Below are 27,626 nucleotides of genomic sequence, written 5' to 3'. Positions count from 1 at the left end.
CCATTGTGTGATTTATTCAGATTCGGACATGAATGAATCGGGACGATGTTGGATTGAACTCACATTTTATTGAAATGATTTCAGATACAGTACATGTTTGTACACAACTTCCGGGTGGCGGAAAAGGAATTGACCACCACCTAAACCGCAAAACTGGATGCGTTTGGTGTTGCGACGCCACATATGGGTCAATGTTTTTCTTTTTCTTATTGTTGCCCCTTTATGTTTCCTTCCAATGATCTCAAGTCTGGGGATAAAATCTCCATCATCGGGGTTATAATTGATATTTTTTCCCCACAGATATGTATGAAACGTTTGTTTCGGTTGTCTTTTAGTCATTATTGTCTTGTATTTGGCCAAACAATAGCTAACCTATCGGATAACATCGGCATTTCTCGGAGCCATTCATCCGAGTAACAAAAAAAAGTAAATTAAGGAGCTAATCCCTCAATGATGATTTTACTAGGTCTGAATTTCTACCACGTCTACTTTTGAATCCACATACCCGTTTCAATTACGATCGCCGTTTCGTTTGTGGTCCTCTTTGCAACATCATCTTTTCGATTGGCACATCACACAGTCACACTTGGCGGTAGATAAGGAAGCAAAATCAATCGCCACTCGTGCTATTTACCGTTTCCCAAATCGTTCCGCCTTGATCGATTTCCGAGTTTGTTTACTGTGCTGCCATCATTTTTGGCCACCCGGAAGTACGTGAGAAGTGATTTTGTATACACAAGAGAGAGAAAAAAACCTACCTTGAATTTTTGTCCTTTGAGTAATACCAAAATCGGTTACTTACGACAGACAAGCAATGGTGGTGCGTTCAGCGGCCTGTGGACGAAGCAGTCTTCTCGCTCGCGGGAGCCTTTCAGAGGAAACGCACACAAACAGCATGGATGTTATCGTGTTGCAAGTCTTTTTAAAAAATCTTTGTCAAGTAGGCTGAAAGTGTACCCTGCTCACCTTTGATGTATAGACGCGGTAGGAAATGGATCACACTTTTGATACAGCTCTTGTAAGCTAATTTAGATGATCGAATGCTACTCCCCAAAGGATAACCGATGACGATAGCAAGATTGGCGTGACAAAATACTGATGATATGTTATGACTTATGTGATAAGACTTCATAACTGTCCTTAAGTAGAGTTGTCAGGCATCTGTACTTGACTTCGGTAATGACTTTTCTGATTACTTTTACTGTTGATAGCTGTGCTTTCTTACTCCGGACGCAAGAAGACTGTGGCGAAAGTGTCGTCTTGTACAAGTCTAAAAACAAAACAATTAACTCAACAAAGGAGCCACCCCCCACCCCACGCATAGTGACAAGCACACACACGACCATTCTATAAAATGATTTCCAACCTCCTAAATTGGTCAATGACTACAAATAATGTCTTATTGTTCATCTATCACCGCCAGTCACGTGTGACGGCAGGCAGATCTGATTGCTCGTCCACAAGATGGCGGAAAGTCGAAGTCACCCACCTGTTGCCTTCATGCCCGACAACAAAACAGGCCCACATTTCATCTTTCAGTAAATTTACATGCGATCATTGTTTCGATATTCTTTTGTCTTGTTGAGGTTGTGAATGTTCAGAGATTATTACCACAAAATGGACTACTCCACAAACCCGCGAACCTCGTGAGGATAAGCGGTTCGGATAATGGCTTGATGGACGACTGCAAATGTCAATTTTGGTAAATGCTACTTTTGGTAAGTGGGCGATTTGATACGTTGACAGCCATACTCGGAAATGCAAAAGTATCTGCCAGACGCCTTTTGTGATCCTTTTTTTTTTTTGGTATACAGTAATCCCTTGCTATAACACGGTTCTTCTTTCACGATGTTGCTGTTTCACAGATTTTTTTTTTTTTTACAGTACAGTACATCATTTCCGGAATGGCAAAGAGGCTGTAGACGAATGTCAACAATCTCCGCGCCTCATCGCTTGTCAAAATTTCTCCGTGACAAAACCCACAGTCGACAGCACGTTTTGTACGGTACTTCTAAAAAAAACGTCAGTTGTTTGTAAAAACAAAAAATATATATCTATTACACATATATGTATATACTGTATTTTCTGATTTTTTTTTGTTTCATTGAATACAGCACTGTACATGTAATTGTGAAACAAAGTGGCCTAACTTGACAGATTGCACTTATTACGGGTTCTTTTTGTAACGCAACCCCCGCGAGAAACTAGGGATGACGGTAGAAGTAAATCTTTTACACTTCTCGGATATATCTATATCTATTTATATCTCTTTTTGTCTGTTGCCTGAACCTCAAGCCCGCAGATAATTAACTGGATGTTCCTTGTTCCTCGAATCCGCGTGAAAACGACCACTTTGAACCTTTGCTCAAGATTCGTCTCATCAATCAAAGGTGAGCATTGTTGTCTTTTCTCGGCCCTGAGATGGATCTTGCGTGTGGTGGGGGCGTGTGTCACCGTGGCAATCGCCGCACTTCGTTACTTACCGCTGCCACCTTAGCTAGTGATACAGAGCCTAGCGGGGGCGGGGCCTTGTCGTCCTCCGTACTCACCCCGGCAGCCGTGGACGGGTGGCCGGTGGAGGCAAACTGTTAAAACTCCTCCAGATGGGTTCCATCTTGACTCCTCCCCATCTTTACATGCAAATGCGGCTAAGATGGATGCAGGAGGGGTGGTGGTGGTGGTGTGTGTTTTGAGGTCTCCTCTGTATGGATTCCTTCCGGTGGCGTCAGGAAAAAAAACAAAGAAAAACCCAACAGCAGATGATGAAGACGAGCAGGACGGAGCTTGATGTTGCAAACAATGTTCCGCCGTGGGAATGTGGTCCTCCTGCTCCTCGGCAGCAAGCGAAAAGCATTCAAAGCAGCCTCGTCACAGCCAGGCCTCGGGAGGGGGGGGGGGGTCGCTATGGCAACCCGACAAGGCGACACCCAAGTGGACTCCTGCCCGGCAAGCTTTGCGGCTCCTCCATGCTTGCCCCGAAGTAATTTATGTTGTGCAAACTCTTATTGCAAAACAGCCAGTGGGCTCCCCGTTTTTTTTCTCTTTCTCTCTCTCGCCGAATATTTCACTTCAGCTTCGCATTTCCTCCTTTTCCTCAATTCACTTCCATCCAAGAAACTTGGAAGCTCTTTCTCCTTCAAATGAACAATTTATTGATGCACTTTTTTTTTTTTTGCAGGTACGTCAACAGCTCGCTCTCCCTCCTTCTTCCCCCATGACATCGGCGCGTACAAACGTGAGACGGAAGTCAGCAGAGCTGGAAGGGGTGGGGGGTGGGGGGGTCATGGTCGAGGGTGGCGTCTCGGTGCGTCAAAACATTTCAGAGCAGTGGCGATTCAACGTGTACGGCGGGCGTAAAAAGTGGACGCACCTCTTTGAAAATGCCAGGCGTGATTTCAAAAACAACTTTTCCAAATGTTTTTCCATTGTAACTGATAACCTGTACATCGTTTAATTTTTTTTTATTTCATCTTAATCTTAGTGAAAAAAATAATTTTAGTTGTATAGTTGATAAGTGACAGAATGGTAATTTTTTTTTTCTCGAAAGATTAATCTGTCGTCTTAGCCGGCATTTGAACAGGGGTGTGTAGACTTTTTATCGCCACCGTACAAAGTCATTGTTCTCGATTTCTAAAAGTGTCAATTCCAAAATGCTGAAATCAAATGACGCGGGGCCTGATTGACTGAATTGTTTTTCAGGACCCATTTTGTGGTTTCAGTCAGACGGTCAATACAAAAACATTTTTTCACTTCTAACACCCCCCCGCCCCCGCCCCCGTCCCACAAATTACATTCTACAAAACAAAACAAAACAAACTAAAGCACGGAGTAAAAACAACAAAACTTTTGTTACCGTGAGAGCACAAATGGGACGACTCGCCGCTCTCGGGAGAGCCCGTCTACCTTTACCAAGACAATAAGAAGCGCTCGTTTGGGGGCCTTCGAGGGGGGGGGGGGGGCTCGTTTCTACAAGGCAGTTCACATTTGAGATCAACAACGCTTCTTGTAATGGCGGGACCGTAAGCTAACAAATAAAAAGCAAAGTCACAAACGGATAATTTTGCAACGGTTTCTTAAAATGTCTCAACAGTATGTTAGCCAAAGAATGCGAATTTGTAAGTGACAGTCTCGCCCCCCCCCCTCCCCCTCCATCGTTACCATCTTGGTAAAAGCAGACTTCCACAAGGGAGTGCTCGGCTGCGGTCCCAACATTGAGTGTGCGCATCAAAGAATGGTTGTCAATTCTTTAACATGGAGAAGAAGAAGGAAAAAAAAAGTTGACCCAAAAGGTCAAACATGTCACCACTCTGCCCCAGTGCGCCGCCTGCCGTCGTCAATGCGTCATTACACAAATGTTTCTTGGTTAAAAAAAAAAAAAAATGAATTTAACAATAACAAAAAAAGCAACGCGAGCACTGTGGGGAGAAGCCGCATGACATGAATGACTCGCGTTATTGTACCAAAGACGTGTTTCTTTCTTTTTCTTTTTTTGAACGGAACTTGAAAAGCAGAGCATGTGCGTACTTTGGCGTTCACCCATTCATCTTCCAGGGGGATTAAAATGACACTGCCGCCTTTCATGTGGAGCAGCAGACACAATAACATGTGCGGGCCAGGATCAGGATCACTTCGCAATGTCAACGCTTGCTTCATTGGGAAAGAATTGATCCGGTTTTGAGCGATGTTATTGCGCCTGCTTCCCGCATGGCGCCCATTTTGTTCTCCTCTGACCAAACATTTTGTGTACGGATTTGTTTTTAAAGTATTCCAAATGGTCATTGTGGATTTTGTAACCACAGTAAATGAAGATTTTTTTTGTTTGTTTGTTTGCAAAAAAAGCCGCCGCCTGAGGTTTTGGTGGCTAACATGTCAACATACAACATCCAAGAACCGTACGAGTGTAGCCCAAAATGCAAAACACACGGCATGCAATGGTTACTGGAATACAGCAGTTGATGGGTTTTTTTTCTCCCCCCCCCCCACCCTTTCCCCAGCCGTTTGTTTTAAGATGCGCCCCGCACCACAATCATGACCAGGTAGTCCTCTTCACTTTTGGCCAGAGCTTTGGCAGAGGAATCCAGGAACTGCTGGGAGAAATCGCAGGGAGGGAAAGCATGGAGGACCCCCCCCGCGGTGTCCTTATCGCGGCTGCCGCCCACGGGCAGGCCGATGACGCCCGCCGCCTGCTTTTGGTTGAGGTAGGACACCAGGTTGCGGAGGGGCCGCTGGGTGGAGTCGGACGACGAGTCCTCGGCGGCGCCGGGAACGGCCAGGAGGACGGCGTAGCCCCCGGGGCCCGCCGCCTTGATGCGGCGGGAGACCTCCTCCAGCTTGGGCTGGTCCAGGCGCAGGCGCTGCGTGATCTTGAGCTGGCCCACCTGCTTGCCGGTGGTCCCGTGGGCCAGCAGCTCGCTGGCGACGCCGCCGTCGCCCTGCAGCAGGTGCATGTTGGCCGGGAAGTTGCTGTTTTTCAGGAGGAGCGCCCCCTGCCAGGCCAGCGTCGGCTTGGCGCCGTCCGATTTGGCCCCGCCTCTGGAGGACCCCTCCGAGCGCTCCCGCTTTGCCGTCCCTTTGCCCCCGTCGCCGGATTTGCGTTTACGTTCCGCGGCCGGCAAAGCGCCGCCGCCGCCGCCCGACGGCCCCTTGAGTCTCCGCTCGGTCCCGCCGCGCTCCAGGCTAGCGTGGCGCTCGCGCGCGGGCGAGGGCCTGTCGCCTCGCGGGGGCCGCTCCGAATCGCTGAATCGGCCCCCGTCCCTGCTGCTGCCTCCGGGGCTGCCGTCCGGAGAGGGCCGCCGACGCCTTACTGTCCTGTCAGAGGTGTCGGGCGAGTGGTCCAGGTGCCGGCCGTCCTCGGCGAGGCGCCGCTTGCGCGCGGGCTCCCGCCCGTGCAGCTCCCGCTCCAGGGACCAGGGCTCGCGCGCCCGCCGCTCGCGTTCCAAGTGTTCCAGGGGCTCGAAGGGCGAGGCCCGCACCCGCTCCCGGAGAGCCGGCGGATTGGGCCACTCGGCGCCGGCGAAGAGCTCCCTGTCCCTGAAGTGAAGCGGCGGGGGAGTCCGGTCTCGGACCCTGAGAGGCTCCGGCGCCGCGCGGTGGACGAACGACTCGGCCACCATGTCGAAGGGGGCGAGTGGGAGGGGTTGCAAAAACTGCTGCTGGTAACGATGCTCCGTGTCGGCAAAGTCCACCCGGAGTCTCCTCTCGGGCCCCCCCAGGGGGAAGCCCCGCATGTTCGTGCAAGCCGCCTGCGCGGCGTCCAGACTTTCGTATTGAATGTAGGCCCAGGTGTCCCCCTTCCTGTAGTCTATCGTCCTGATGGTGCCGAAGCGGTCAAATTCCCTGGCGAGGGCGGCCAAGGGCACCCAGTGGCCCAGCCCCCCCACCCACAGCCGCGTGGTGGGCGTGGCTTTTCCGTAGCCTATCTTGATGGGGTTGCAGCCCACTATTTTGCCGGACATGCTGAGCTTAGCGCGGTGCGCCATGTCCAGGTTCTCAAATTTCAAAAAGCCGTACGTGCTGGTCTGGTCCCGCATGGGCCTCTTGATGTCCACCTCCGTGATGACGCCAAACCTGTTGAAGGCTCTGCGCAGGTCAGCCTCCGTCACCTCCGTGTCCAGGTTGCCCAGAAACAAGGTGCGGTTAGCTCTTTGGTCGTCCTCGGGCGATATAAAATCCTCCTCGCGGAAGGCGGCCCGCTCGGCGATGAAGGCCGGCCGGGCCCGGGCGTCGAACAGGGCGAAGTCCCGCTCCCGCTCCAGCTCGCGGGGCAGGGGCGGCGGCGGCGGAGGGGGCAGCCGACCCAAGGCCAGCTGCTGCAGCCGGTAGTCCCTGTAGCCCAGGGCGCTGGGCGACAGGGTCCTCTGCAAGTGTCTGTGGCTCGGCGCGGCGGCGCCGTAGAGGTCTCTCTCGACCGGCGAGCGGCTCCTCCTGCGGTTAATGTACACCGCCTCGATTTTCAGCGGCCTGTCGTAAAGCACCAGGCGGCCCCTGGCGTGCTTGGCGGCCCGGGCGTCCTCCGGCTTCCGAAAGTTGACGAAGGCGATCCGCTCGTCGTTGCTGCGGCTCAGCTTGACGCTCACGTCGCCGAATTTTTTGAATTCGTGAAAGAGCCCGTCCTCCACGTCCTCGTCGCTCAGCTGGCTGCCCAGGTCGCTGATTTTCAGGGTTTTGTACTCGGCCTCGGCGCCCAGAGCGGGCAGCCTCTGGTCCCCGCGCGACGTGCTTCTCGCCGCGGCCAAATCCAGCGAGAGGCTCAGGCTGCCGTGGTTCTTGCTGGCGGGGCCGACGGCGCCGGGCTGGCAGCCGTGGTTGTTGGCGAGCCGACCGTGGCCCTCGAAGTCTCGGTCCCGTTTGTCGCCGAGCAGGCTCCTCCTCGTCGAGCCGCCGTCGCTCTTGCCGTTATTGTTACTCCCGCCGGACAGCGACAGCGGACCCATTTTCTTGCTGCTCGGGTGGCATCCTCCCCGATCGCGAATGTCGTCCAAGGCCCGCGAGCGTTTTTTCAGCGGCGACCGCTCTTTACCTTTCATTTCGGTCCACGCGCAGACCACCCTGGGGCGCCTGGGAGGTTTCGGTTGCAGCAATTCTGCGCGCGACCGCAGAATTTTGGCCAACAAAATTCGGGTTCTTCACTGAGCCTGCGGCAAAACAACGACGGTCGCCATTTTCTCAAGATTCGCTTTCCGTCCCGCCTACTAACGCGCGATTGGTTGGAAAAGAGGGCGGAAGATGTGAACGAGCACGTCAATAAAAAAAAAAACTAGCCGAGGCAAAAATGAGTTCGATACACGTCAACGTAAAATAAAATAACAAAGTTGTCCTTCGTAGATACTATTAACTCAATTGATGATTTGATTTGTTTTTAAATGAATTTCATTTATTTAAATGAAATTCTTCTTAACAGCCCGTTTCCTTCTTCGATGGACATTACATCAACCTCTTGTCTGAAATTAGACCATCCATCCATCCATCAATTTTTTAATCCGTTTATCCTCATAAGGGTGCCTGGCGTGCTGGAGCCTATCCCAGCTGCCTCCGGATATTAGGCGGGGTACACAGATAGAAAAAACAAACATTCTCTCTCACAATCAAAACAAATTTTATTCTTTGACTTTTGACGCGACACGAGTTTGACTGTTTTGTGCTTTCTACCGTCTTCGTTATTAATTGATTGTTTTATTGTTTGTTGTTGTATGAATTGTTTTTGCTTCATGTGCGCCACTTGGTTGTTTTCAAGTGCTCGAGAAATACACTTGAGATGAGATGAGTTGACCACACGGTGGCAGTGTCACAGCAGACATACGTTCCACGCCAGCGGTTCTCAAACTTTCGCGTAGAATTTTGTGATTGTCAAGAAGAAAAAATGTCAGACTTGACCTGCACTTAAAGAATGCATACAAGATCAAAACACAAAGTATGAACGGAATGTCCAAAACGCACTCCGTAGCGAAATGTCCTAAAAATTAATCATGAATTATTTACAAAGTGATTACATGCCTAACAATCCTGTTCCATCCAACAGCAGACAGCAGGTGTAGACAGAGCAAACCTTTATTTTGGGTCAAGCCATCATGCGTCACAGACATCAAACAACAAAGAAAAGAAGAATTAATTGCTACCGTGTCCTTTGGTCTCGTTAATGTGAAAACTAACAAAGAATTAGAAGAACGTATTTGTGTTCTCATTCTTTTTCAATGTCATTTTTTGGTCCAAGTACCGCCCGTACTTCATGACTTTTCAGTGGAAATGCCGCCAAGCTGGCAAAGTGAAACGTGATTGGGGGGGGGGGGGGGTATGCGTGGGCCTCTGTGCACAGGATACTATACAGGCGACGTAGCATGTTTGCAGTTCACCATTCACAAATGTAGCAGATCCCCCCCCCTGGAACCTTGCTGAAAAGGCTCATTTGCATATTTTTGTGCCGTGTGTAACATGCTGTACCACGAGTGGGACGTATCACGGAGTCACAAATGTCACTCGATGGCGAAGAGAGAAAAAGCCACTTGTCTTTTTGCAGGCTGCAAATTGGCAACATGAATAAAGCACTGTTGTTGCATTATTATTTTTTCCCCTCTTTCGAAATCAATCATCGCGTTTGATTGTTGAAGAGTTTGAAATGATCTCAAAAGTGTTTTGTGTGGATAGAGCCAATTACTCTTTGGCGTTTCATTATTTGCCATCCAGGCAGGGCTGAGTCCCCAACCCATGCGACTATTGGCGATTCGCTTTATACACGGCAGGTGGGGACTACTTTCTGGCTCCGGGGGGGAAGTGCTGGGGGGGATGTCAGGCAAGCATGGCCGTCATGTCGGCCACGAGAGAATGCTGCCCGGATCTTTGGCTTTCATTCGCAGCGCCATCAGGCCCGTCGGCTTGTAGTCGTTCTCCGCAGGCTCCGCGCCGCCGGGGAAGCCGTGCAGGGAGTACAGCCCATTGATGGCCGGATGGTGCGGCGGCTGGTGGTGATGGTGGTGGTGGTGGTGGGGGGACGAGGGGATGCCCATGAAGCCCTGCAGGTTGTTGTGAGGGTGAGCGTAAGCTCCCATGCAGGAGGACGGAAAGGATTCGGGTCCAAGGACGCAGCCGGGAGCCGACGTGCCTCCGACGACTCCTGAAGCCGCTGGCCACAGGTTGCCCTGCATCTGGGTTTCAGGAACACACGTGCGCACACCTTAACCCTCGTAGTCCACCGCTTGCGATAAATGTAAAATGATGTCTTTGAATCAAAGGCAAAGGCATTCTGAAAAACACGAGGGAGCGGAAACGTATGGGGGGGCTCTAAAATGGCCTCAATTTCATGACGTCACCGGCTGATAATTCTCAGGCATTGCAGCAATAATAAAAAAGGTTTTGATACCTTAATCTTCACAATTGACATATTTTGCACCATAGAGACCCATTATAATTCATATTTTTGAATGCATCGTAAACCTAATGTGTAAACATGCATTTCACGCGATTTTTACGTCAATCGCTTTGTTTTCACTTGGACTGACGTATGCATGCCACATTGTTGAGTTGAGGTCATTCCAATTTTGCAACTTTTAGGTGGCGCCAGAGGATCGCAAATGAGTTTGCCTTTTTGCAGGAGGCTTCAAACCGATGCATCTTACATGAACACGTCCGGTCGGGATTGTTAGTAGGGCTTGGTTGGGACCTCCAGACACAATTTTTTTTTCCTTTTGCAATAAATAAAGAATAAAAATTCCCAAAGAACTAATAAAAACTATATATGTATGGATAGCACAGATGCCTCTGAACATTTTGAGTGTTTGAAAAAAAAATAAGAATGTTTGTATAACACAAAATACATCATTACAAAAATTGTAAAATGCGTAACTTAGGGTTTTTTTCATTTGAAGGACCCAAGGGTTAATATACCCACTTTGGAGGTTCCGGCTCTTGTTCAACCCATTTTTTTTTTTTTTTGCTTTGACTTGCAAGTGCGACCTTGAGTTACGAGCGCCGTCGGCTCAGCAGCCAACTCAACTCGACTCTGCACTCAATCAGCAGCAATTTGGCAGCAAAGGGGCTTTCGAGCTGTTCATTGTCAAGCCCACTTTTAAGTTTTCTGTCACACTAAAAGATAAAACAAAGACAATTTCACCTTGCGTATCTAAATGCCGAGCCTTTAATAATAATAATAATACATTTTATTTTTAAGCGCCTTTTAAGTCGGCTCGTGCAGTGATAAATGCCACGAATAGCATCCATGAGGTGTTATACCACTTATGCGAAACACAGGTGCTGGAGCAACACATGTAGACAGAAATCCCGTGCAAAGCGCTTTTTTTTTTCTTTTTTTTTATGACGTCGGGGGTCAGTAGAGTGCGTCCGTGGCGCGGCGGCATTTTCTCCAGGGTAATCTTTACATTGCCGTGAAAGTTCACACCAAGCAGACGATTTGAGCCGTACCTGGTAGGCGTCGTGGCGGGGGAGGAGGGAAATATCGTAGGTGGTGCCAAAGTGGTTGCGGACCTCCTGAATCTTCCCGTAGCGTTCTCGCTTTCTCCACTTGGCTCGACGGTTCTGAAACCAAACCTACGCGCGGCGTCAGTATCGCGCGGATTAGCAGACATCCGATCCACTGCGGTATCGAAGAACCGGGGGCCCCATATTTGCAGTCGTTGTTCAAATGTGACTGTGGAATCCGCGGCGATTTTCTCGGCATATTTACATTTGGGGCGTTTGACGCTTTGGTCAAGCGGGCGCCCACCCACCCACCTGCACTCGGGCCTCGGTGAGCTCCGTCCTCAGGGCCAGCTGCTCGCGAGCGTAGACGTCCGGGTAGTGCGTCTTCTGGAAGACCTTCTCCAGCTCCTCCAGCTGGAAGGTGCTGAAGGTGGTGCGGTTGCGCCGCTTTTTGTTCTTGCCCGACAGATCGATGGAGTCGGCGATGGAGTCGCCGCAGAGCAGCGAGACGCCGCCTTCCTTCAGCTTGTCCGAGCGCTCGCCGACGCCCATGCCCGAGTAGCTCGTCGGGGCACCTTTCTCGCGGACTGGAGGTGTTGGAAAAAGGAAACAAAAAAAAAATTTAATATCAAAAGTGGGGGGGGGGGGGCACCAGCTTCTTTCATTGTTTTTTTTTAAACATTTGTTCACCTTTTGATTTTATTACATATTATCAACACCATCACTTGAATACTACAACTACTCATAATAATAATAATTATTATTATAATAGCCACTATGACTAAAAATGGCCTCATATTAATTTCTGGAATGCAAATATGTCATCTGCCTGCCAAGTTTGCCAACCTCATGGAGTCAAGCACATGTTTTAAATGAAAAAAAAAAAAAAAAAACTAAAACTAAATCTCAGTGCACACCGCCGAAAACAAAAATGTTTCGGAAGTACAAGCCATAAAATATGATCTCAAGTTGATTTATTCCAAATATGCGGACCGAGCGTCGAGTCTGGTCCCGTTGCATCGGCAACAGTTGCATCCGCCGCTTTGGAAAGTTTGACTGATGAGAGTTTTTTTTTTGCGCTTGACATTTTTGGTTCTTTTTCTGTCTATTTTTTATTATTTTTTTTGGTAGCTTTCATGGCTCCAAGCGTGCCCCTCCCTGCTGACGTCAGAGTGGCCAAATGAGTGACTTTTCCGACGTCCCCGGCGGCGGCAATTATTCCAAAAACTGTGATTTTTGATTCCTCTTGAGGAAGAGGCGACGTGAGAAAATGGCCGCCAGCGTTGTTGACGCAGTGGAAATATTTGAGCAAACCCGTCCAACACCAAAGTGAGGAAAAGGCCGTAAGAGAGCTGCAGGTTGGGACATTTCAGGATGATCGAGAGAAAAGGGCCATTTTTTTCCAATCCATTATTTCCATGGAGTTGTTTGGGGGGGAAAAAAGAGGCAAAACCCAGATGGGAGACAAAAACACATCGCAAAACTGGTTTTGAGTGACACAATTGCCATTTTGCTTTTTTTCTATCAGCAAAAAAGAGGAAATGGATTTGGTTTTGAATTTGAAGGCGCCATCTTGCGAAAGCACAATTCCGTCCACTTGGCGCCGGGTTATTTGCTCCACGAAACCCCGTCGTGCAAACGCATTTGCCGGCCGGAGCCACAAAAAAAAAAACAAACGCCGTCTGCCTTTCGTCTCCAGGCCGACCTCGTCTCTTCGTTCAATTTGCGACCCGATGTTGAGCTTCATGACAAAAACATTCCCCCTTTGCCCCCCCCCCCCCTCAAACATGGAGCTCGGCAACAGTGAAAACAATAACTGGAGAAATCTGAACCAAAACTCCAAGGTCATCGTGAAAGGTCATTTAAAAAAAAAAAATTTGAGCGACCACATCTACAACAATGTGGAGCGCGGCGCTTCTGCTCTCAATGCAAAATATTGTTCTTATTATTTATGTTTCCTTTCTCGTCGTATCCGCTTTAAAAAAAAATTGGTGTTAGTTCTCACATGCTGGTCTTTGCTTGGTGAAGAATTGTATAAAAAGTGAATTAATTAAACCAAAAACAAACCAAAAAAAGCACATTTTTTTATCGTGATTCGAGATAATAATCTAAGAGAGAAAACCGGAAGACGAAATGAACTCTTGTCAAAACAGGCTGTAACCCAACGTGACTGCGTCAATTATAAGTCTGGGCGACGCGACGCCACGTGAAAATAAAATCGCATCCGGTATTTTCTTTTTCAACAAAAAAAAATCGGGTTCCTGCTTTGAATCAATTGTTGGCATGTTGTTGTTTTCCTTGGAGGGGGAGTTTTGAGGGGGGGTTAATCGTCATGTACAGCTGAGACAAGGCGACCTTGTGGCAAACTCTTGGAAAATGAGGAGCACATACCTCGGGTCAAAAGTTTCCAACGGGAATAAACGACTGGATAAATAATGTCAAATTAAAAGGCGGTTTTGTTAACAATTAAATTTAAATTAACAATTTAATCAAACCGGACGAAATGTCGCGAATTGTCGCTCCGTTTCCGTAAACATGATGACTTTTATCGATACACACGCAAATAAATACTTGGAGCCAATTGGACATTGCGTCACTGATTTGAAAGCACGAACAGTCATTTAGAAAATAATCGATAACATGCCCAAAAGTTTGTTTTCAACCGAGACGCGAGTGAAATGTCAACAATTTCGATTCGTGAGTCGATTTGACGCTTGCGCACGTTTTCTTCAGTTTGTCGACTCTCGCGGACACGAGAAACGAAACGACCGACAAGAGTCACGGCAACTTACTTTGGTGGTAGAAGGGGGCCTTGGAGCTCCCAAGTCCGGCCTTGTGCTCCTGACCGAAGGCCTCCAAGAACTTGGCGTGTTTCTCCGGCGGCGAGGCGGGAGGATGGCACGGGAAGTCCCCGAAGTGGCGGTGCGGCGGCGCGGCGTAGGCGTCCGCCTCCCCCGCGGCGTCCGCCGCGGGTCCGAGGCGGCGGCCGGCGCCGACCTGGCGTAGCTCGTCGCAGGGAAGGAAGGGGCCCGGTGGCGGGGAGCCGCCAGCGACGGGGCCCCCGCGGGTTGGCGGCGTCCTCCCGAAAGACAAACGCGGCTCGGTGTCCATCTTGCGATCCGGCGACTGCTCGCTCGCGGGGGGAGGCGGAGGACGCCGCAGCCAGTTGGTCTCCTCTTTTTTTTTTTTTTTTTGTTCCTTCACCCCTAAAACATGGAGTGAGTGGGTGGGTGGGATTTAACGGATCACACACTAAAAGCCGTGAAACGCTGCGCGCGCGCGTGCACGATATAATACTGCAAAGATTCAAATCCCACGTGCGCGAGCCTCCGATTTAATTCCGATTGACGATGACGTGATGACTGCGCGGGCCTCTTCTAAAACACATTCTTATCATCAGCATCATCGTGTTTTAGTGTTTTTCTCCACCCCCCACCCACCCCACAAAGAAAATCAAACTTTTCTTTTTATTCGCGCCTCTAACCCCCCCCCCCCCCTCCATCTCCCTCAACCTTTCCATAATGTTAAAAAACCAAATCGGCCAAATGCAACGACCACTTTTCTATCATTCCTCAAAAAACACAAATTGCGAGGCCTCGCATGATTTCACCCCCCCCCCCCCCAACTAATTCATTTTCGATCCTTCGTCCCGGTAAATACTGAAATTGTTGACAGACGGGCCATCAATTCTTTGATGGCGTTGACACAATTGCCACATTCCCGCAATAGAATTTCCAATTGGAGAGATTTTCAAGGTTGACTTCACTCCGGCCACAATTCTTGAGCGACTCGAAGTATTCCAACGTGTTCGATTAAGTTAAATTCGTTCACATTTCTACAAAAAATCACACTCTCTCGTTATCTGTCATCTTTTTTTCTTTCTTTTTTTCTTTACATTCGTGCACCCATTAACGATGCTTCGCGTGTGCAAGTTATTTTAATGCCGTTTCTTCATATTTTTCTCAATCACTGGTTCTTTTTCGCCTTGTAAATTTACAATGCGACAATTATTATCACCCCCCCCCCCGATCAGCTATTTTCATAGAGATGATTTCATATAGATCAGCTATTTTCAGGCCCCCTATCATGAATGCATTTATTTCTAAATATGAGAAGTGGCCCGTGCTTACAGTTGAGACAAAAAAGGTCCTTAAAAAATGAAACAAAACAAAACACAAAGTCCATTTGATGAACAAAAATTTGAAACTGCGCCTTAACACTTGATTAACCAATTGGAATGATTACAAATAATAGCAACCAAAAACAACGGCGATGACGTCATCAACCGCATCGGTTTTTATTCCCGATTTTTTTTTTCAAAAAACACTTTAAAAAAAAACATTTTTTCCTTCCGAAAATGAATTTGCATTTTCAAATTTTTCGATTCTTGTCCAAATGAGGAGGCGCGATTTTAACTTGCGGACGCTCGGAAAAAGAACCCCCCAAATGTATCGCCGTTGCCTCGGCCGAGTTGGGGGCCACGGGACGTGCTCGCCACCTTAAAAAAAGCGCGACGCATTCCCCCCCCCCCCCCCCCCCCGGACTTATCTGCAATCTATCTGTACGCAGTTTCTCCAAACAGGGCGCACTTACCGAGGCCTCGGCGGCGCGTTCGCTCTCGCAGACGTCTCGACAGCTCACCGGATACGCGAGGCCGAGCGCCGCCACTCAGCTGACGGACAAGCGTGTAAACAGGACGTCCATTTGGGCCGAGAAGCCCGCTCGGGCCCCATTTCATTCAATTTGGTCCGCGTCCGAGATCTGCAGGCACACATGGGCGCCACCCCCGCGCCCCTAAAAAATGACAGGCCAGTTAATGAATGGTGGCTTCAAAAATACGAACCTGAAAGTCGCACTTGGATATTACGCAACGATTTTTTTTTTCAACGACGGGGCTCTCATATTTTGTTCCCTCTCATATTTCTAATTTCTCACTCGATCCAAATGTCGGTTGTCTACAAGCGACGCGGCATTCCTTTGGCTCCCCTCGCACTGTTTTGCCTCATGTCCGGTTTGCACTGGCGAGGCGAGAACCCCCCCCCCCGCAATAATATTTGCATGATATATTAGGATGATGATGATGATGATATCATGCGTTTTGTTTCTCCACTATAGTTGAATGGCTGCTTTTGTGTCAGGCCCAAGGGGGGCAAGGAGGGGGGGGGGCACAGCGTGTCTTGGGCAAAGCGGCCTTCTACCAGGTTCCTTTCTTCAAAGTGGAAACGGTTTTTGCTCATTTTTACTGTTTTGCTGTGAGGATGAAAGCCACTTAGAAAAAAATAAGGAGTCGATAAGAACGTTGCAAAAGTCGGACTTTGGCTTTGCTTTTCATAATCTAGCTCCCCTGTGTTGGCAGCCGTGTGGTTAGTGTCAGCGGCCCACAGCAGCAAAGATACACTTTCGATTACGGATGCTGCAAAAACAAAACAACCCCAAAAAACAATAACAGCAAAAAAAGGACATACGGAAAAAATCTCTACAACTGATGTATCGCAAAGCCTGAACAGTGTCCAACCTCCGATCATGTCCGAGGCGTGACCCCTCACAGGAAATCAGTTCAGGCTGTTGAGCATCCCAGTGTAGACCCCCCCCCCCCTTATCCTCCCCCACCCCCACGCTCTGGGCTCTGTCTCAAGTGACCCTACAGCACCTCACACGCGGGTCCTTTCGGACTACATCCTCTACAAGGCTGCCCGGCCGTCTGACACCCTCTTTTCATCCGACCCAGGATGAGGGTGAGGGTGCGGGGGTGGCGGGGGGGGGGGGGGGGGGGGGGGACTTCAGCTGACTTCTGGATCCCACGCCGCCCGCACGCAAGTCCCACAAGTGGACCGCGACACTATCAGTAACTCATAATACAGACATCCCTCGTTTATCGCGGTTAATGGATGGCCAAAACCCGCCGCGATAGACGAAAATCCGCGAAGTAGCGTCCAATTAACATAAACAGATTTTTTTTAAAGTCCGCAAACGGTCCACGAGAAGCTGCAAAACAACAGCGAGGCACATAGAGCAACATATACAGTACTGTACTCCATGTATATGTAAAAAAATATACATATTTTTTTTAAATATGTTTGAAAAAAACGCAATGCACGAACCGCGAAGTAGCGAGGGATCACTGTACATCAAATTATATAAAAATAAAAAATAAATCCTACTGACTGACTATAATGAAGCTGTTTGTCCCCCCCCCCCCCTCACCCGAATTGGAGCCTTTGTGATTCAATTAATTGTTCAGCCCAAATCTATTCTCACAATTTTAACATGAGAATATTCCTGTGCGCGACGCTATGAGACAGTGATGCGATATGTCTCGATCTATTTTTCTCTGCCAGATAAATGCGGCCAGAAGCTTATACGAACAAAATCTCTATACTTGGTACCAGCGGACAGCCACCCCCCCGCCCCCCACTCGCGCCGTCTGTGTCCGGCCATCATGGCCCGGGGCTTTTCCTTTCACGTACAGGGCGGCGATTCAACCTGAGGTTTGCATTAGAATAAGAGAAGGATGGCTAATCGAATTACCCGCCATGAATGCACAGAGATGGTCCCATACGCCCAGCCGGGGGGATTCTCTCAAGGGGCCTTCTTCACGTCTTCCGCGCCGTATCCAGAAGCCGCACAAGCAGCTGATTGACAGCCGGCGACCCCGAGGTTAGCTGCTCAGGGGGTGCGTTTTGGGAAGCCGAAGACGCTTTTCTGGGGGCGGAAGGACGGGCGGCTGTCCTCTGTGTCACCTCGCATGCGTGGGGGTGTCACGGAGCGGGCGGGTCAGAGGAACCTGCGTTGGCGCAACGAATGACATCCTCTCATGTGGATGTTTGACCTTCAAACCAAACGACCTTGTTGCGTGTAGATCAGGTGTCACCAACATTTTTGAGGGTGAGAGCAACTTCATGTGTACCGATTGTGTGAAGGGCTACCAAATTGATACACGTCTGAAATAACATATTTGTCCAAAATACCTTCAATAATATGAGGATGTGTTATTTTTAATACTTGACGATTTAAATTGTCAGACTTTGATCGTGTTTCGAAATGTCTCACAGTACTGCCAATGTTTGCATTTTTAAATCATAATTTCTACTAGCAAATCACAATGTCCAGGCACTGGCGGGCTACTCAAGTGGTCTTCACGGGCTACCTGGTGCCCGCGGGCACCATGTTGGTGACCACTGGTGTAGATATACGTGTACAAATGGTTGCCTGAAGCTGAACTTGTCGAGATCGGGGGTGGGCGGACTCAACAGCCACATTTGATTTTTTTTAAATGGACATACGTCACAACAAAATGATACCCCCCCCCCCCCCCCAAAAAAATAATGTCATCGGCAACAGATGGAATAAAGGAAGAAAACGGTGTTCGAAATTTGTCAATATGTTAATAATGAAGGAAGATACGGGCGGCACACGTCCGGTTCACAGCGCAAGGGTGCGTGGTTCGATTCCGCCTCCGGTCTTCCTGTGTGCTATGTTCACTCTGGTTTTCTCAGGGTACTCCGCTTAATTCCCGCATTCCAAAATAATTCATGTCAGGTTGCTTGGGCGCGACAAATTTCTCTCGGTGTGGTCGTGAGCGCCAATCGGCGTTCGTCTACGTGTGCCCTGCGATGGGCTGGGCGACCAGTTCAGGGTGTCCCCCGCCTACTGGCTGAAGATGGCTGGGATGGGGCTCCAGCACTCTCCGCCATGCGACCCTTGTCTGCCCGTTGTTTGTTTGGGTACCGGAGATTCCCGCACCATCGCCGGCAACGGACAGACGGCCTATTCTCGTGGACAGCCCCCCCCCCCCCTGCGTCTCACCCCATTCGAGGTCAGGTGACACAAATGTTCCCGTAGTGTATAGCTTTCTTCCGCAATTTGACAACATTTCATCGATATTTCCCCAAACACCTCAAAATGATGTGGTAGGTTGAAAAATAGATTCCCAAAACGGATTTTTTTTTTACCCAAGCCCAAGATATGATTTACAAGAGGAGTCCAAAGCAGACCCTGCAATGCGATCACGAGAAAATGACCTTACGAAAAAATGGCAGAAACGAGTCAGTTGCTAACTGTGTTTACACATTAAAATACCACAGTATCATTAAAATTGAATTTAAACGATTACAATATGTTTTGACACAATATTTGTATGTAAAATTGCTTCTTTAAATATTTCTCATTTTATTAATTGTAATTAAGAGAGGGGCGGATATTTAAAGAGAAAAAAAATAAGGAGAAAAAAAGATACAATTTATCATGATTCAATACATTTTAACTAAGCAATGAAAAGTAAAAAAATGAATTCAACTACAACCGAACTCTTGATAATCTAAAAACTATGCGGGTCATAATTTTCCCACCACTTCCCTCAATTTTTATGATTCCATTTTGATCACATTATTGACACTCCTTTTGATTGAACCCGTTTCGTGACTACACAAAAATAAACGAATGAAAATAAGCAGGGGCACGTCGGGACGTTAAAAAGCAACAGAGAGGCTGTTTTAAATCGATTACCGGGCCAGGAGGGCGCTCTGCTCGACACGTTCGCCGGCAAGGAGACGTCAGCACCGGGCAGCACGCGAGAGGAGCACCGCGGCACGTCGTCTCAGTGACGCTGAGCCGCCCGCAGTTAGGTCTTCTTCGGCCCCAAAAGCGAGACAGCCTTCCTTCCGATTCGCACCGGGACTCTGCAAACACTGACATCGACATAAACACCGCAATGGATCGCTTTGGAAGCCGGGCGGCAGGCACGCGCCGGCAAACAAAACAAACAACCTCTTACGCGGAAGGAATAAAAGGCGCCAAGCGGTGCTAGTGGTGCAATATTGTGAACCGAAAACACACGCTTTGTATCGTCAAAATTAAGCCGTTGATTTCACGTCAAATGTGATTTTTATATTTCCTGTTGATGAAAAGTTAAAACACACACAGACATTTCACCAATCTTCTGTTCAGTAATGTTTTAAGGGGGACTCAAAATGAGTCCATGTCCAAATCCTCACTAACATTTATTCGATCAATCCAAAAATATTCAATATTTCAAACAACCTGGATGTAAACTTATTTGTGTAATACATACGCAATACATACTCCTGACATAATGGAGAAGCGAGAAATAAACATCCGCAGACATTACAGTTGTATAAATACAACTTTGTTCGGTCATTTATTTAGCGGGTTAAATGAGCTTTGCTATAATTTAGCAGCAATCAAACAGCGGTACATGTTTTTGTCGTGAGAAAAATGATGACCGTTGGAGGCCAAGAACCACATGAGGAGCCAGCGGCTCGCAACAACAAACAAACAAACAAATAAATACATTTTAAAAAAGCTCACCAGTGATGGGACATTGCGATTTCCTCGGTATGCTGTAGAAGTGATTACTGAAATGACCATTTAGTGTTGCAGGTTGATATTTATTGGTTTTCTTCATTGTTGATCATTTTGGTGACATTGTAACATGATCAGTGTCTTCAACCTAGATGAATATAATTCATTCATTAATTACTAACATAAATAATACAATACAATACATCCTCATTCATATAGCACTCAAATCAGGGTAATTTGAGCTAATTGGTGTCTCAAACTGTAGTCCTTCACTTGGATCAGCAATCAAGACGTAGCTCTCGGTTTCAAAAGGGCTTGTACCCATTGCTGTAAACCATTTAACGACACACTTGTTTTTTCTGTTCATGAAATCTTGAATGAAAACAGTATATATTTTCTGGAACATACTCATGTCAAAAAGTCAAACCCAATAGTAATTGCTTGTATATGTTTTCAGCTCGCGAGATATCGAGCTCATTAGCTAGATAGATAGCTAGCTCGCGAGCTAGCTAGCTAATGAGCTCGAAATCTCGCTAGCTATCTTTCTAGCTAGCTCGCGAGCTAGCTAGCTAATGAGCTTGATATCTCGCTAGCTATCTTTCTAGCTAGCTCGCGAGCTAGCTAGCTAGCTAGAAAGATAGGTACTGTGGGTAGGTTTGTTGGTTGGTTTGTTCCACTCCAATGCGATGCAGCTGTACAAGCTAAAGCCCATGGGAGGTAGATATCTGGGGTCATCATCCCAACGGATGCGCAAACTCATCCTGCTCGTGGTGGGTGCCTCGAGGGCACGGGCAATGCGGAGCGTGACCCCGCCTCGCCTCCCAACAACCACCCAGACTTTGGTCATAATGTCGCCCTTCACCCAGAACGAGAGCGAATGACTCAGATTTGGATCTTTTCCAGTTCATATGCCGGACGGATGACTGTGAATTATTTCTTTTATTCTTCTGTCACTTCAAGTCACTTCTCCATGCGTGAAGCCGGTCTCTTAACTCTTTTACACATCTGAGCGGCGAGTGGCATGTCTCCGACGGGGGAATAACAGGGCAGCGTAACGAATCAGACAAGAGTGCAGTTTCACCAAGAAAAAACATGTGAGAATTGCAGCTGTTTACAAAGAGGAAAAAAAAAAAAAAAGCAAACAACCTTGGGGCGAAAGTGGACGGACAGAAAATAAACTGTTGGCAAGGACGCTGCATACAGGGCAATAGAAAGCAGCTGCGGAAATGGGAATGTAGGCCGTTGCTTTGTGCGGAAAAACTTCCATGTCACACACCCGTCTCGTACTGTACCTCGAACGTTTTAACATTTAAAACGTTGCCTGGCAGTTTCAAGGTAGACATGTCGACTTTTTGGCTACGACCTTCTTGGGTGGGGTTTTCATGTTCTCTCCGCTTGCTTGGGGGTGGGGGATTTCTCAAGATGAAATACCGGCTGTAATCAACATTTTAACGGATGTGTTGATAGAAAAATACATGTGGTCGAATTTTTTTTTTTTTTTTGCGGGACAGGCTAATTTCGGTGGCTTTTTCTGTTCCTCGGAGTCATGGCACAGATGTGCTCTTTGGAACCTGAAATGGGTAACGTGCTAAACAGCTAGCATTAGCTTTCAGCCTTGCCATTGTGGTCCGCTGCTAAACTCTTCAAAGACGGCTCCATCAAACTGTGAGACAATTGACGTTCCGTGGCACTTTTAAAATAAGATAAGATAAGAAAAGCTTTATTAGTCTTTTTGTTGATGAACATGAAAAGCTCAGGAGAAACATTTTGGGAAGTTGAGGTTTTAATTTGTTGTATCCAAATAGTCTGGAGTGCCTCCTTTGTTATCTGCCTATTTCTGAAAATGCGGCTATGAGAGAGAGAGAGAGAGAGAGACGTTCGAAAATTTTCCCAATTATAGAGAAAACTCATCAAATTTAGATAATTTTGCTCACACCCTGAGATTCTCCAACTGAGCAAAAGCACAATCATGCCAAAGCCAAAAGGTTTCAGATGACCACGCATGGACACAACTGAATCACTTGAACCCCCCGCCCCCCACGAGATCTGATTAGACAGTACACAGTAAACTGGGAGAAGATTCCCACACTCAAATTTTAAGAGTTACTGCCGTGACTAAGGCAGATCCTTAATTCAGGGTGTTCCAAAAGTCTTGGGCATAATTTTGTCATTGAACAGCTCGAAAACTATTAAGGATATATAAAAATGCATCTGGTCAATTCGGAAAGCTCGTAATCTCGATTTTTACATGGAATGTTCAAAGATGCTCAATGTGAGCACCATTGGTCACACGACACACACATCAAGCCATGATTCAGTTTTTGCAGATCAAGCACACAAAACGCCTTTTCTGGTTGAGTGAACGCCATTAATGTGTTTGAAAAGAAAAAAAAAAAATCTATAGCCTTTACGAAAAACTTCATGTACCATAATTCGCTTGAAAATGGCACGACTTTTATCTTACTACCATTCATTTTTTTGTTATTGTAAAGTGTCCTTGGGTGTCTTGAAAGGCGCTTATAAATAAAATGTATTATTATTATTATTCATTGTGAAGGAGATATGAGGACTTCAAATGTGCCCAAGACTTTTGGAGCACCCTGTACAATGGCAAAAGTATCATATCTTACATTTGGAATTTTTTTTCAAGTCCTTCTCGTCTCATTCATGTCATTTTTATTTATTCTCTTGAAATATCAAGATGAGTGTACTCGCGATGAAGTACATGCATTGTGCAAGTAATCCACTAGAGGGCAGTCTGTTCCTTATTTGTTCAGAATCACCAGCTAAGACTCCGGTTTTCAAGATTTGACATTTTCTGTCAAATGAGTTCATAGTTTAGGCCTCACAGGGTTGAAGCCGATCGAAACAGGTGCATAGAAATATTCATTTTTCAAACCGAGGTCCCTGTCCCGAAAGCCATCTGATTTCGGTAAATGTCAAAGCTGCTTTGTCGGGTGGAAGTGACCGGAGTGCCCTTGATTTGAAGACCTGACAGTGAACTCTTGAAGGAAGACCTGCCCCCGCCCCGCCACCGCCCCCGCCCGCAGCCTCTATTATGCAGCCATAGCCCGGGGACCAATCACCCCGGTTGCCCTTTCCCTTTCCTTTCCTCCTTGTCTTTCAGCGTCTGCCTCCTCGGAGCATCTCATGTGGGTTGTCCTCTCTTCGGGCCCTGTTGCGGACTTCATGCTTTCAAGCTCTCCCTGTGTCACTCGACTGATTAAAACAAATACGCGGCCTATTTGGATATCTAATCCAATTGTCCTCTTTTTCTTCTCGCCTGGCCTGGAGCATGCAAAGTATTAGGTGTCTTGGGAGACACTGCTACATCCCAAGGACCCCCCCCCCCCAACCCCCACTCCCCCACCCATCACACACACCCTTTCATTCCCTCCTTTCCATCTTATATTTCAAACACTCAGGACCAACACATGTGGTGGACCAAGAGCACCGCTCTCCTCACTCCAACTCTTTTGTGCGTCACCATTTGTGTACAAATCTGGAGATCAATTGTCTGCTCCTAACTCCAAGAGTGACCGCAATCGTTGTCCTAACCTCGATTGCAGTCGTCATAATAAAACTCCGCTGTACAGACAATGTTACTAGAAACATACCTTGCAAAGTAGTGAGAGGGAAAAAAATGGACAGAAAAGCCCAGAAGTGGGATGTGCTAACCACTCAGTCTGTATTGCTCAAAAATAAAATAAAAAAAAAATATATATGCCAACATGACTGAGATTATGAGTTATTATTTACATATTCTTCGTTTCTCCATGGAAAGACAATTGAGCGGTCACTTACAATGCTGACCCGGAAGCAACTTGGCGGTCAGTGTTTCTTCGAGGGGCATTTCGAACCGGAGCTCCAACGTAACAGCGTCGAACCACTGTGAAAGTAAATGTAAACAGTTTCAAAGGGTCACCGCTATTATTTAAAATATTTCTGCTAAGTATAACATACTGTGGTGACTACGAGGGAATCCAACACTTGAAAGTTGACGGGCGGAGGCACAAGTTAGCGTTTAGCACACAGACACGAGCAGGAAGTGTTGGCGAGTGCTGAGTCAACATGTCATCCACGATCACGTTCTCACATCAAAATCGAACTTATGATAGAAAACTGGAAAAAAAAACCCACTCCGTAATAATGAAACAACTAAAACAACGCCTGAATAAATAATGTACACAAAACATACCTCGAAACACTAAGACTGTATTTACAGTCTTTGTCCCGCAAAGCATACTGGGAGCGCAGCCAGTCTCATATTGGGAATTCCTCCATTGCGAGACTAATAAAGGTTTTCTTGTTTTATCTTATCTTATAGCAGCGACGCTAAAATGTATGAAAAAATTATAAGAAAGACAGCAACTAAAATCATACCAAGAAATGCCGATTTAAAACTCAGTCTTTTATATTTTCTATATGGTCATAAAGTGGGAGGGACAAGAACAAGTGAGGGAGAGAGCAAGAGCTATTTGGTATTTTAAATATTAATATGTGTGTACCACTTTTCTTGCGAGTAACATTCTGTCTCGAGAATACTATATTTTAAACAAGTGTTTTATTGTGAGGGAGCAGCGTGGGATCGCTTCTCATTCAGTGACGGTGCCGATGTGAGTGTGTTGTTTGGTTGTTCGTCTCAAAAAGGTCCCCCGCGACTGACTGGCAAATCAGCCGAATTTATCCAAGATGGGCTCCAGCATCCCCCCCCCCCCCCCCCGCGACACTGTTCGGGATCAGCGATGTTGAAAATGGATGCGTGGATGGATAATTTATTGTGACCATCTTTCAGCATCGCCGGAAAGCCGCCTGGTGAACGATTTACTGCTCCCTAGTGGATGATCTGCACAATGCATGTCTTCCATCGTCCAGTATTCATCTGGATGCTCAAGAAAAACAAATATCACTCCCTAATCCATAGCAGCAAAATACATGTGAAGAAATGGCAACTCCCAGAGGATGTCAGGTGACTTGACAACGCGCTTGCCTCACAGCACCTGATGACTAACGAGGGAGGTGACAACAATCTGATTACTGCCGACTGGTCGCATTGTCTAAATCTATTTAGAGCAACCTTCGCAGACTCCCCCGTGCGCTCAGATACACATCACATGCAGTGAAACCTATCGCCTATTTGTAGTTCACCATACACAAATTCACCTGTTAGCTTTTATGCGGAAGCTGAGCCTTTGGCTAGTTGCTGGAAAAACTCACCTACTCGCGACATTGCGCATATTTTTAATGTTCTTCATGCAGTCAAAACGCCCTCTTCATGGAAGTATTATTTAAATGTGGGAGGAAATCTGAGTACCCGGACAAAACCCACGCAGGCACGGGAGGAACGTGCAAACTCCACACAGGAAGGCCAGAATCGAATCCTGGATCTCTGCATTGTGTGGTGGACGTGCGAAACAGTTTGCCAGCTTCTGTGGAACCGATATCTATTTATTGACTGAAAAACGTACTTATTTGCATTTTTTGCTCTTTTGCAACACCCTAAGATGCCACAAGATGGAGCCAAAGCCCTAGCTGGTAGGAAAGTAGTACAGTGCATGGTGTCAAGGAAGTATTGAAGTATCTGGGACTGCTTCAAGCAACAACGTGTATGCAGAAAAAGTGTTTTTTTTTTTCAAATCAAATCCTCTGTAAGCCTTTTTTAAGGGTAATGCGGTAGGATGAGATTGTTATCCACTCCTTTTTGGGTGGGGGGGGGGATCACGATCTCTAATGAGAATGTGAGGACCAGTGGAGCTCAGCTGCATAACAACCCCCCCGAGCCCCCTTGGGAAGTAGATCAAGTTTTGGCCCGTCGGTGATCGTGATCGTCAGCTTATTTGACTTGTGACCTGGCAACCCGACTTTGCAGAGCGTCACCGTCCGCGTCATAAAAGTAGCGAAAACACAACACGCACACAGTGGTGGTTAACTTACGGGCTGTACGAAAATGTAGTTATTCTACTTAGGTAGATTTTTTCGGGTGTTATTCGGGTATTATTTTTCGGATGACTTTTTATTCGGAAAACAAGTAACTGTACCTTCTGCTCCTGACTTTATACTACTCGGAAATAGACAATGTGGATTATTTGAATTAGTTGCCCTTAACCACTTCGGCATTAAAAAAAACTGCTTTGCTTATACAAGACCTGTCTCTCTCTCTCTTTTAGTTTTTCATTTTTAATAAACGCTCTACAAGACAACGTTTTGTATTTAGGAGTTATGTGGTGACGACTTCACAAAAAAATGAGTTACAAGGTCAGTCACAGAGGTCAAAGGACCACTGCACATTTGTATGGCTTGGCGGCGCTGGGGATGGATCTCACTTGGCATTTGCAAAGGTCTTTTTTTATTTTTTTCCAAGTGAAAGCTGCTCATGTGATCTAACCTGACATTTTTGATTGACCGTAACATCTACATCACCTTACTTTAAGTGTGATTGGTTTTAGTGGTTGACTCCATTATTTGAAACGAGAACAAAACAGTAGAAATGGCACAGTGACCCATTCGCAACCAAGATGTGTGTGTGTGAGAGAGAGAGGGGGAGGGGGGGAAGTGAACAAAAAGAAATGCACACACATACACACTGTGGCTAACCATCATATGATCTGCGGTTACCATGGAAACTGATCCCAGCAGTCAGCCCTTGGAAAGTGAGTCACATGAGTGGATTGAAGGAGACGGGAAACACACTGCGCATACTTGACTGATGACGCAGTATGCGCGTGTTTGCGCGAAAGCAAATGTTCCTGTGATTTGATTGATGGAATCGGGTGTCAAGTCACTTTGAACCCCCCCCCCCCCAAAAAAGAATGCATCAGAAGCGCTAAGATTGTCTGTTTCTAGCTACACAACGGCCTTTCAATCATGCCTGAAAACGGAGGGGGTTCTTTTTCATTTATTTATTTATTTATTGCATGTCGCCGGGTGAAAAAGTGAAAAAAAAGGATTCCGGGGCCTTCCAAACACGAACCACTCAGCGGCAACCCTTGGAAAGTTGCAAAAATGCGGCCGGTTTAACCCCATCGTCGATAGCGACAGGAAGCATCAAAGCGTCTCAATGACTCACGAGTGAAACCGAACGTGAAGTCGGCCATTTTGGTTTGGACCGATCGCTTTGGGCTGCTTGTTACTGTCGATCTACTAGAACGAAATGTCCATCAGTGCCACGGTCCTTCGGTTTCGTGTGAGTGGAGAACGGTGGTGAATTTAACAGGGACCTCAAGGATTCTCAGAAACATTAAAAAAAAAAATGCCGTGAGACCATCCATTTATTTTCTATGGTGCTTAATACTCACTTGGGTCACTGGTACGCGAATGTACTGTTATCGCTACGTGTTGGATACTATAGGTATGTTAACGCAGGTCAACAGCAAGCCAAGCTCATTTATTCATGAGCC

The 27,626-nt window shown here is 47.1% G+C and overlaps 2 protein-coding genes and 1 long non-coding RNA gene across 4 annotated transcripts; all 3 read right to left on the bottom strand.

Annotated features, from left to right (window-relative positions):
* Positions 1 to 4,977: 4,977 nt before the first annotated feature.
* rbm15 (RNA binding motif protein 15) lies at positions 4,978 to 7,704 on the bottom strand. Its single transcript, XM_052054455.1, has one exon. It carries the CDS (start codon positions 7,524 to 7,526, stop codon positions 5,004 to 5,006), a length of 2,523 nt encoding a protein of 840 aa, XP_051910415.1. The 5' UTR covers positions 7,527 to 7,704; the 3' UTR covers positions 4,978 to 5,003.
* A 1,365-nt stretch (positions 7,705 to 9,069) lies between these two features.
* Positions 9,070 to 11,489, bottom strand: alx3 (ALX homeobox 3). Its single transcript, XM_052055741.1, has 3 exons — positions 11,221 to 11,489; positions 10,912 to 11,037; positions 9,070 to 9,632 (listed from the first exon to the last, which is right to left on the bottom strand). The coding sequence occupies exons 1-3, from the start codon at positions 11,458 to 11,460 to the stop codon at positions 9,300 to 9,302; spliced, it is 699 nt and encodes a 232-aa protein (XP_051911701.1). The 5' UTR covers positions 11,461 to 11,489; the 3' UTR covers positions 9,070 to 9,299.
* Positions 11,490 to 19,412: 7,923 nt separating this feature from the next.
* Positions 19,413 to 24,486, bottom strand: LOC127594127 (uncharacterized). Of its 2 annotated transcripts, none has more exons than XR_007960607.1 (4): positions 24,428 to 24,486; positions 24,034 to 24,118; positions 20,236 to 20,377; positions 19,413 to 19,595 (listed from the first exon to the last, which is right to left on the bottom strand). It is a non-coding gene; the product is annotated as an uncharacterized LOC127594127 (long non-coding RNA). The 2 variants fall into 2 exon arrangements; XR_007960608.1 differs by lacking the exon at positions 24,428 to 24,486 and adding an exon at positions 24,193 to 24,358.
* Between the last annotated feature and the right edge of the window lie 3,140 nt (positions 24,487 to 27,626).

This window comes from Hippocampus zosterae, chromosome 2 (assembly GCF_025434085.1).
Source record: "Hippocampus zosterae strain Florida chromosome 2, ASM2543408v3, whole genome shotgun sequence".
NCBI lineage: Eukaryota > Metazoa > Chordata > Actinopteri > Syngnathiformes > Syngnathidae > Hippocampus > Hippocampus zosterae.
Note: the sequence above shows the minus strand (reverse complement) of the source record. Positions and strands in the feature narration are given on the sequence as shown.